We start from the raw sequence: 10,752 nt of genomic DNA, 5'->3' as shown, positions 1-10,752 counted from the left end.
AAAAAAAAGAGAAAAGGAATTCGGAATTATAGTAGCTTAGAAGGGGGTTAATATTAGTAAATAAAAGTAGGGCGACGACTACTTAGGTACTAGCGGTTATAAGGACGGCCTATAAATAGGAGCGACCCGGGTATAGAATTATAGGGCTATTATTTAGAGTAAGGGGTTTATACTCGGGCCGACGGGCGCCGCTTATACCCGCCCTCGTATTACATATCTAAGGACCTCTTAAGTAAGAGATTAATATAATATACGCAAACCGTAAATGGGCTTTGGGACGAAGCCTAGGGGAGGGAGCACCCTATTAGGCCTCGCCGGTTAGGCCTCGTCGGTTAAGGGATAGCTTAGGGGGGTATAAAGAGGGGGACTAAATAATAAAAGAGCAGCTTAGGTATATATAGAGCGCTAGTAGTATACCTCGAGGGAAGGGCAGATTTCAGTAATTCCTCTTTTAAACCCTAATAGCAGTTGGCCTCTGTGAGCTTCTTCCCTGTGTCGCACACCTATTGACACATACCGATTACACCTCACTCAACCGCACTTCCTACAAACTCAATGTGCCGACATCTGTCGGCAACATCTCCATCCCCTTGCTAGGCGGCGATCTGTCGCTACATGGGCGAGACTCTAAAATCCACATCACAGATCATGATGTCGGCGGCACCAGCTTGATCTACTCCTCAGCGGAGATATTCACCTGGAAAACCTACGGAAACAAGACACTGCTCATCTTGTACGGAGGCGACGGCGAAGAGCACGAGTTCGCTGTGCCATTCTCGTTAGGATTACCGCATTTTGAAGGTAGCAACGCGACAACGCGCACTTATGTCAGCTTCAGAGCTGTTCACTGGGTGGTCCAAGAAAGGAGACAGGTTGTGCATTTCGAAACCTTCGAAATTCATCTCCTATGGCGCAACGACGCCTACCGCCATTGGGTCCTTGACCTTCCCGATACTAATGATGGATTGATCAAGCCTACTCTAGGGAAGTCGTCAATCATTGTCAAGGGACCTTATCTTCTGCGGAATGCAACTTTCGCTGATGGAGTTCTCCATTTGACGGGAGACATCAATGCTACTACGACTCTTGAGATCCTAGGTGGGGTCCCTTCAACAGCCCGCTTACCTTCAATGGCCGCTCCCTTTCGAACGCCCAATGAAAGAATGGCAGGCTCCAAGCTGAGATCGCCTTCGAGAGTCCAGCTCTCAACCTGCCCGTCTTCCCCGAACTGGAATGGCATTCAATCGATTCGCTCCCAGAGATATCTAATAGCTACGACGATTCCGCCTGGACCGAGGCAGCGCTAGAGAAAAGCAACAACCCTCGCAATTTAACGACCCCACGATCGCTCTACTGCAGTGACTACGGGTTCCATGGCGGTTCACTCATCTATCGAGGCCACTTCACCGCGACTGCTAACGAATCATTCTTCAACGTGACGACAGCAGGAGGCTTTGCTTACAGCCACTCTGTCTGGGTTAACGAGATCTTCCTCGGGTCTTTTGCTGGAGATTCTCACACTGCTAACTCAACGCAAGTTTTTGATCTTGCTGGACTAAAACTCGAGGGCCCTTCAGTCTTCACTGTCGTCATTGACCATATGGGCATGAGCATGAACTTCTGGGCACGGTCTGACTGGATGAAGCTTCCACGCGGCATCGTTGACTTTTCACTTGGTGGTCATCAGCAGTCCGACGTGAGATGGAAGCTCACCGGTAACTTTGGAGCCGAAAGCTACATTGACAAGTCGCGTGGTCCATTGAATGAGGGTGCATTCTATGCCGAACGACAAGGCTATCATCTTCCAGGGGCACCCACGTCTGACTGGGCTTCAGTGACACCATTTGAAGGCATCAAGACAGCCGGTGTAGCTTTTTATGAGACGGAGTTCCCCTTGGATATGCCAATCGGCTACGACATCCCTCTGAGTTTTGTCATCTCGAATGTGACGGCTTCAACCGGAGCGTCGAGCCTCTTCCGCGCGCAACTTTTCGTCAACGGGTACCAATTTGGCAAGTATGGTGAGTGAGAACCTTGAACCTCCCACCTTTGATATCGTTACTGTACATCTAACCCCCATGCAGTCAACTATCTCGGCCCGCAAACGCGCTTCTCTGTTCCAGAGGGTATCCTCAACTATAACGGCAACAACACGGTGGCACTTACTCTTTGGGCTTTGGACGGATCGGGTGCACGTCTCGAAGGGTTCGAGTTGGTAGCGGACCACATCATCCAGTCAGGCTACCGAAAACCTGGGCAGACACCTCAACCGTCGTGGGTGGAGAGAGTCGGGGCGTACTAAAGAGATCGCCTCTGGAGAGCACCAACTTTTCATTCCAGTGTATATTTGTCCTCAAACAGCCTATATTCGTGGCTTTTGGAGCGATGTGCTTCGACAAGGTATTGCTGTAAAGTTCCATTAGTACTTCGGCTTCTTCGGAAATCGTCAAAAGAGGCACAGAATCTTTTTCGCGAATTAAAGTCATGGCCATCAACTACTTTGCGAATGATCGACGAGCTGAAAGCAGTTGCATGTGGTGTTGAGGCGCAGCCGTTGTCGATTGCACACATTCGAGACACCAACCGGCTCCGGGGAACGGACGTAACACAGGGCGACCGAATCTGCCTTGTGCGCCCTTTCAGGGCATGTCAATCAACCTACGCATGATCATAACTCCTCTCTCGGGCGGTGTGCATACTATCGGCTTCCGGGACGCTAAACCAGATTCTCTTACCGCAGCTTCGGCCCCGTGGCATTGAGTGCTGCAACTAGGTGAATCCGGGCTTAGCGGCGCGGAATATGCGCCGCTGTCAAGGTTCACAAGCGACTTGGCAGGCAGTTCCTGAGATGTCATGCGTGACCCTTGCATTTCAGCTCTTGAGAAATAAATGCTCGACTACTGTCCACGTCCCGTCATCAACGTCTGGCAAAGCCCGGAGAACCATTTGATATTAGCACACAGAACTGCAACATGCCGCCGGTATTTGAAGATCCTTGGCCCAAGGATAGAGTCAACAGTTCGCTTCAACTCGCCGCATCAGTAAGTGACCACATTGTTTCAAGGGATGGTCCATGTCTGACCTCGATGGCTGTGTAGAGTCATATCCAGCTCATTGAGATTTTCCTGAAACTCATACCGCACTTCAAACATGACAATGCTGGCGGTATCCACGACGAAGCTCTAGCATATTCGGAGTGGCGCTATGTGAATTACATCCGCTACCTGCGCATCTATGGTGTTGCGCCGCATGACTATCCACCCCCTTGGTGAGTTCCCATTCTCAAACTAAATTCAATGTGTTGACTCAGATTACTCGGTAGGGATGTAGCCATCATCTGGTACTGCCATCTCCTATCGCCAGGCAAATTCCACCGGTATCTTTGGGATGGAGGGTATCGCGACTACGGCTTAAACCATCATCACTTCCCAGTGAAGCGCCTACTAGACCTCTATAACTCTGGCATATGGTCCGACAAAAAGGCCCAGAGGAAATGGGGGAGCTATAATATGAGAGATGACAGTCACAAGCTGCCCTTCCAACTGTGGCGGTACCCGCCGTGGCAACCCGAGCGAAAGTCGAAGCTGCTGTCACGTTTTTCGAACAAGCAGCCGTGTATGCATATCAAAGCTGACCCGGCGATCATGATGCACGACGTTGATCAGCTAGCCTATTGTACCATTATGGGGAAGAGAGAATGGAAATTGTCAGAGTGGACGGATATGAGGATCGGGAAGAGGCAAGACGTCTGTTTCAAGAACAACCTACATAGTCGGGACGGAGAATTGTGTCAGTTGGCACCCTGGCCCACTCTCGACGACCTGCGAGAGACTTTGAACAGTCAGATTGCATTTTGGAAGACGGTCATTCAAGCAAAAGAGAGCGATGCTTCGTTTGCCGCGAGTCTCGGCCGCTCAATTGGCGATTACGAACAGTTCATCAAGCTGCTTGGAAGGCCTGCCGAAGGAACCTTCACCTCACGCCCATTGGAATACGACATGGACACAATCTTTCGGTCCAAGTCAGGAACCCACCTGTTGAAAAGCCGCTGCATTGTACCCCCAACCCTAGCCATAGATCTTCTTTGGCATACACATCGGCTTTACCCAGGATCTTACTGGGTGTGGAGCTTTAACGTCGCCAGAAGGCTCATCGACTATGAGCATGTCACGTCGGCCGCTGCAGCACAACTATTTTTGCACGACACGAGGAACGAATGGGAGAAGAAGTATAGCAAGGACTGTCCCAAAGATCCTGTCATGGATAACTTGGGAGGAGACGGCTACGTCCCCGATGCAGCAGCTGTTCAACCTGGTCATCCTGCCAAAATTAAGGCAAAGTTCGGGCTCGGTGGCACTAATCCTATCAGGAAGAGAAAGAGACGCACAAAGGGCGAGTACTTCGTCTTTGACGGAGTCTATGTCTCTTTCGATAGTGGTGATTGCGGTGGAGGGGATGGTGGTGGCGGCGGCGGCGGCGGCGGGGACGGAGGATGCGGCGGTGATGGCGGTGGTGGAGGAGGAGGAGGTGGCGATGGGGGGTAATAGCGTTGATTGAATGGGATTTGCACATTTTGAGGCAGCTACTATTTGAGATGTGGCATTATCATTATTATGGTGCAGTTCTAGCTGATTGCAGTATTGGCACTGTTAGTCTCAAGCCAGGGTATGTTTGCTGAAGAAGTCCATGATATACGAAGACGCATTGTAGGATGCCGGACCATCTCCATGCTCCTTGTTGTCCGCATTCGCCCCAGTGTAGGGCCAACTATGATCAACATCATGCTCATAGACGTGAGTGACGAGACCCTTTTTGTCACCTGATCCCCAGCGATACATCTGTGCACGAGAGGTGATATTCTTCTCGCATGCCTTCTCGGCAAGACCATCACGAAGAGCCCATTCGGTTACCCAGTGAAAGACATCAGGCAAGCAAGCGCCGCGGCGGCTAGGATTGCCTTCATAGGGAATAGTTCCATCGATTCCACCATGAAACTCAATGAGAGGTATGTTGGACCTTCCGGGGTTGCACGGAATATCGACGGTTTTGGGATTGCAACCCTCTGCACCCTCGATGTAATAAGAGCCAGAGACGGGGGCAAAAGCAGCGAAGCGCGTTGAGAGTTCTTTGTGACAGGCAGCATAGTTGACAAAGCCGCCGCCATTGGATTTGCCAGTCATGAAAACGCGGTTTGTATCGATGCAATAGGTTTTCTCGAGGTCGTCCAAGACATTGCTGGTGTACTCAATGTCGTTTCTCTTGGTGATATTAGGAGTACCTTCCCATCGTTCCTGAAATATCACGTCAGCCTCCTTCGTGAGCTTCTCCGACAAATGTTGCTTACCTGATATCCGCGTAGATAAACGACGATGTGATCCGTATTGAAGTATGGCGTTTCCAGGCGGTCAAGATCTCGCTGAGACTCTGGTGTTCTAGTCCCACCATGGTAGGAGAATATGATCGGGTTATTGGACTTTGTAGAGTACTTCGGTGGCAAGAATAGAAGATAGTCTCGAGATTGGCCGTCTTTGTCGGTGTAAGGAATTGTGTACTCGTTCCCAGGTGCACGCCCCTGTGGTAGGGCCTTGGTGCATTGAGCAGATGCGGTCTCACTCCGTGCTGGTGTCGTCAAAGCTGCCACGACAGATGCCGATGTGCTGAGGGCCAGCGTCAGAAAGCGTGAGGAAACCATGATAAGGTCTATCCTGAGGGATGAAGCGGTATCGAACGTGGCAGGAGAGAAGTACTTCTTTCATAGACAAAAGACACCGAAGTTATAATCACCAGCGACTGTCGTGAGAACCGCTATGAAATATATACGCAATCGCGGATCATAACAGCCGGAGTAGGATCAGCGCTACCCGGGCCTAGTTGTCACTAAAGCCTTCTGGGTCTCACCATGTGCCGACAGAAATTACGAGAACACGGAGTGATCGTCGCCAGGTGTAAGCACGTTTCCCAAAAGGATCGCTAGGCACCGGCTTAACTCCCCTAGAAGACCCTCTCAAATTGGAGAATGATTCCTTTTCAGGGCACCTCGTCGCGCATTTGTTGAGTTATCCACCGGAGAAGACCTCAGCCCCCCGGGACTTGACCATGAAGGATGCAGAAGAAACCTTATTATTCCCCGCATGCACGCGATTCGGATCGCAAATCAAGGAACGAACTCGGGAATACGGCATATTTCCAGGAAGCCACAGCTCTACAGTTGATGGGCACCGTGTTAGATTACACTCGTGCCTACCGCATCCATGTAGTCCCGCGTTGTCAATATGCTAAGCAGGTCGGGCAAAGACGGAACCACTGCGACGTTCAACTGAGAAACATTTCAGAACGGGCACACTGAAGTTGGTCTAATTTATAACGGTTGGAGGATGTCTTCGGATCTTTTTTTCTGAACAAGCCATTGTTCGTTGCTTATGGTGTCTGGTTTTCAGTGACCTAAAATGACCGGCTCCTGTCTTCACAGTGGTCACGTCACTCCGCCAGCGCAAGTCCAGGAACGCATGCCGCGAAAGAAGGAGAAGCAGTTCCTCCATGAGCAATTGACGCTTTCTTGAATTCTAGTAATGTTCTAGAAAATGTTCAAAATGATTGTGGATTCGCCGTCACATCAAATCATCCCAGCAGGTTCGGAAACATATCGGGAACATAAGCTCATTTCGGACGAATCGCCAGATGCCGGGTCACTTTTACCTCATTCAGCGTCTGTAGCTGGAATAAAACTCCGCTCCGCAACGCCAATTTGAGCCCAGAAATGCGCGGAGTTGAGCAATTGACAACGGCCGATGATCAAATTTACTACGGGGTTATGGACATACAAATATTCGGCGATGTTTAAGCTTTCCAAATTAATCAATCCAAACTCTACTCGAGCAGCCAACCAAGTACCAAATATTTCTCAACTCGACGGCAGAGACCGACGCGACTGAGAATGGGTGACACTATGAAAGCTTGGCAATATTCTGCCATCGACGGCAAGCTCGAAGATTCTCTTGTTCTCAACGAATCAGCGCCCAGGCCAAGCTCCTCAACCTTAAGCAAAGATGAGCTCCTTGTCGAAGTCATCAGCACATCGCTCAACCCAGCAGACTACAAAGTCCCCGAGTCAACTCTAATCGGACGTCTCATGGTCGCACGCCCCGCTACGCCTGCCATGGACTTCTGCGGCCGCGTTGTAGCCACACACCCCACAAATTCCAGCTTTCAAGTCGGACAACTTGTATTCGGTGGATATGCTGGCGTTGGGCAGAAAGGCACGTTGGCAGAGTACATTGTCATCTCAGGAACTCACTGTGCACCCCTCCCGGAAGGCATTGACCCTGATCTGGGCGCGGCGGTTGGCACGGCAGCGACAACAGCCTGGCAGTCTCTGATACCGGATACTCTGCAACCTGGCAGCAAGGTGTTTGTCAACGGAGGGAGCGGCGGTACAGGCACGTGGGCTATCCAACTAGCGAAAGCCTTAGGCGTTGAGGTCGTCACGACGTGCTCTACCAAGAACATCGAGCTCTGCCGAGAGCTTGGCGCGGATGAAGTCATTGACTATAAGAAGGATGACATCGTGTCGAAGTTGAGGGATCGGGGTAAGGTCTTTGATCTCATTATCGACAACGTGGGCAACAGTACCGGGCTGTATGACCGCAGCAGCGCCATCTTGAAGCCTGGTGGGACTTTTGTCATGGTGGGCGTCGGAGAAAGTCTGACGCTTTCAGGATCGTTCTCGATGTTGAGCAAAATGATTTGCGCAAAGATTATGGGCGGGCACCAATTTTATTTCGTGCGGATGCAGAACAGCGCGGACTTCTTCCGACGAATTGGCAAGTTGATGGCACAGGGAGAAGCCAAGGCAGTAATTGATTCCACGTTTGAGTTCGATCAGGTGACGGCCGCTTATAGAAGACTGCGGGATGGACACGCCAAAGGCAAAGTTGTTGTTCAAGTAGCGAAATTCAAGGGTAGCAGGGCTTTGGGTTGATTGAATACATACATCTCACAATAGGTACTTAGTATTGTGTAGGCCTAGGTGATATTACTGCAGCCGCGGAGTATTGATGCTGCTCGGTAGAATTGAAGATGTGAATGACTTGATCATCGAGCTCTCGACACGATCTGCATCTTTTGAAGTTCAAAATGTTCTACTTAGCTCAATTTCACCCCTCGGTTCTTGAAAAGAAACTTGATGGTATTTACCCAAACCCTTCTAATCCGCAATGTTAGCACTCGGCACTGCTCCCCTTCCTTCTCCGCTGTCTGGACTTATCTTGAATACCTAGCCCCTATTTGGGGTCAAGCTCTTCCACTGCTACCCTGGGTGCCCGCGTCGGACAAGGAAGTGCTCCTTCTAAGAATGGAGACGCCCGTTACTCAAGTTACCGGTCTTACGCATGTGCATGCATGCAAATTAGAGATGCTTTCTAGAATCGTTCGAACGGGACCGAATATGGGGCTCCCGTCACACCTACTTAGAGTAGTCACTGCGACCCACACGTTGAATCCGAGGACATCCGCGCAAAGTCCCATTTAAGCCCGGCGTGCGTCGGTCGGTATCCGGGTCCGGAGTGCGGCGTGTGACTCAGGCCGTCCGCGGAATGTCAGCATCCAATGACAACGCGCTCTACCCGAGGTCTATCCAAAGTCCCAAATCGGACAGCAAGGAGCTAGAATTAAAGGCTAGTTGTCCGAGGCTTACGTTACAATCTTGGCGAATTGCTGAGCCTCGATTTTGGAGATCATCATCTTCTTAGGGGCATTGAGGCTTTGGGCTTTGAAATTCTCGCTACGTTTATCATGAAAGACTTATAAAAACCATCTTCGGTCGCCAATTGTCATAACAGGAATAATGTTCGATACACTCATCAGTCACATCACCTCTCACCTCAAACCGCGATTCGCCTGGTCACCACGAGCTTTACAAGCTCAGATCCCCATCGCGATGTCTCTGTCCCTTGCTCAAAACTGTGTCCCGAGCACCTTCGGCCCAGTCCTCTACGGAGCTGAGATTTTGTCTCTTGAGGCGAACCTAGTCACCAACTACAGCGCCTCCGTCCCCGCAGCTTTCCGATACACCTCCCCGGCCGTCCAACTGACGAACGCGACCTTTTGCAATGTGACCATCACGTATACGCACCCGGGCCAGAACGACAACCTCGTCACCGAGGCATGGCTTCCGGAAAACTGGAATGAGAGGTTCATGGCTGTGGGCGGAGGGGGCTGGGTCGCCGGCCGCTTCTTCTTGAGCTACAACGCAATGAACGGAGCCATTGCGGACGGTTTTGCGACCATCACAACGGATGCTGGCCTCGGATCTGCGAATGAGCCTAGTTCGTGGGCGTTGAACAGCCCTGGCAACGTCAACCTGTACAACTTGCAGAATTTGGCATCTGTTTCCCTCAAGGACGAGGTATTTATCGGTTGCGCTTCTCAAATGAGACCCTGTAAAGCTTATGAGTGCTGATCACAAAACCCCCAGGCCATTATCGGCAAGTCTTTGATCAAGAGCTACTACAGCCAGGACCCTCAATACTCCTACTGGGCCGGCTGTTCCCAGGGTGGACGACAAGGACTCATGCTTGCCCAACGCTACCCTGACATCTACGATGGCATAGTAGCAGGCGCCCCGGCAATCAACTGGAACAAGCTGGTGAGCTTCGTCTACTGGCCCCACCAAGTAATGAACGAGCTTGGCGCGTTCCCTTACCCTTGTGAGTTCGACGCCATCGTAAACAAAGCCACCTCCGAATGCGATCCTCTAGATGGAGTCACGGACGGAGTCATCTCCGACATCGCAGCCTGCTTCAAGTCCTTTGATCCTTTCTCCCTCGTCGGCCAATCGATCACCTGCGCCAAGAAAAATGGAACTCAGCAGATCATCTCAGAAGCCGCTGCGACGGTAGTGAATGCTACGTGGCACGGCCATGTCACCGCGGATGGCCAGCGGCCGTACCACGGTATCTTGCCTGGAGCCGACTTTACGGGCAACAAGCCGACGTCCTTCAGTCAGCCGGGCATTGTGATGACGAGCTGCAACGAGAAAGGGTGCACAGATGAACCATCTAACCTCGGTACCGCCTGGTTCAAGCTTTTCATCGCCAAGAATGAGACCTTTGACTTGACAAATATGAGCCGCGAGGAGTATGATGCGCTGGTGTACTCTGGTCGCCAGCAATATGAGTCGATTGTCGAGACCGCCGACCCCGATCTGAGACAGTTCAAGGCAGCCGGAGGCAAGATGGTGACTTTCCACGGTTTGGTACGCATGCATCACCAGGATCCTGTACCAAGCAATTAGCAAGCTAACATTCTGTCTCAAGGCTGACAACATCATCCCGCCCGGTGGTACCGAAGACTACTACAAGGCAGTGAACGAGGTCATCCCTGATATCCAGGACTTCTATCGCTACTTCGAGGCTCCCGGCTTGGGCCACTGCTTCGGCGGTGTGAGCGGCACCCCCACTGGCCTCTTCGAGCAGCTTCGCAACTGGGTTGAGAACGGCACCGCGCCTGACCAGACGCCTATCCAGATCTCTGTCGGCAATGCGACGCACAACCGCATCCTTTGCCCGTACCCCGAGAAGTCGATCTTCAACGATGGCTGCGGGGATGCTTCCAAGGCCGAGTGCTGGTCTTGTTCCGAAAGCCTCGTCAAGTCCAACACCACCAAGAGGGCTGCACCAATATTCCACGGGCTTTAATAGTGCCGTCTCAATACTGATGAGGGTTCTACTTGACAAGAATGTTCCATTTTTCCGC

At 51.4% G+C, this 10,752-nt stretch overlaps 4 protein-coding genes across 4 annotated transcripts; 3 read left to right on the top strand and 1 right to left on the bottom strand.

Moving 5' to 3' along the window:
* Positions 1–265: 265 nt before the first annotated feature.
* CLUP02_04366 (glycosyl hydrolase family 35) lies at positions 266–2,302 on the top strand (the record flags this gene model as incomplete). The annotated part of the gene is made up of 4 exons (XM_049283379.1): positions 266–317; positions 646–1,098; positions 1,203–2,021; positions 2,085–2,302. 4 exons carry the CDS (start codon positions 266–268, stop codon positions 2,300–2,302), a joined length of 1,542 nt encoding a protein of 513 aa, XP_049140522.1.
* A 670-nt stretch (positions 2,303–2,972) lies between these two features.
* CLUP02_04365 (uncharacterized protein) lies at positions 2,973–4,544 on the top strand (the record flags this gene model as incomplete). Its single annotated transcript, XM_049283378.1, has 3 exons — positions 2,973–3,041; positions 3,099–3,268; positions 3,323–4,544. The coding sequence occupies 3 exons, from the start codon at positions 2,973–2,975 to the stop codon at positions 4,542–4,544; spliced, it is 1,461 nt and encodes a 486-aa protein (XP_049140521.1).
* Positions 4,545–4,655: 111 nt separating this feature from the next.
* CLUP02_04364 (uncharacterized protein) lies at positions 4,656–5,692 on the bottom strand (the record flags this gene model as incomplete). Its single annotated transcript, XM_049283377.1, has 2 exons — positions 4,656–5,291; positions 5,345–5,692. The coding sequence occupies 2 exons, from the start codon at positions 5,690–5,692 to the stop codon at positions 4,656–4,658; spliced, it is 984 nt and encodes a 327-aa protein (XP_049140520.1).
* A 754-nt stretch (positions 5,693–6,446) lies between these two features.
* On the top strand, positions 6,447–10,694 carry CLUP02_04363 (uncharacterized protein; the record flags this gene model as incomplete). The annotated part of the gene is made up of 11 exons (XM_049283376.1): positions 6,447–6,529; positions 6,568–6,630; positions 6,706–6,835; positions 6,917–7,872; positions 8,100–8,135; positions 8,221–8,389; positions 8,470–8,538; positions 8,580–8,637; positions 8,838–9,403; positions 9,473–10,252; positions 10,314–10,694. 11 exons carry the CDS (start codon positions 6,447–6,449, stop codon positions 10,692–10,694), a joined length of 3,291 nt encoding a protein of 1,096 aa, XP_049140519.1.
* Positions 10,695–10,752: the final 58 nt, after the last annotated feature.

This window comes from Colletotrichum lupini, chromosome 2 (genome assembly GCF_023278565.1).
Source record: "Colletotrichum lupini chromosome 2, complete sequence".
Taxonomy (NCBI): Eukaryota; Fungi; Ascomycota; class Sordariomycetes; order Glomerellales; family Glomerellaceae; genus Colletotrichum; species Colletotrichum lupini.
This window is presented reverse-complemented; position numbering and strand designations above follow the sequence as displayed.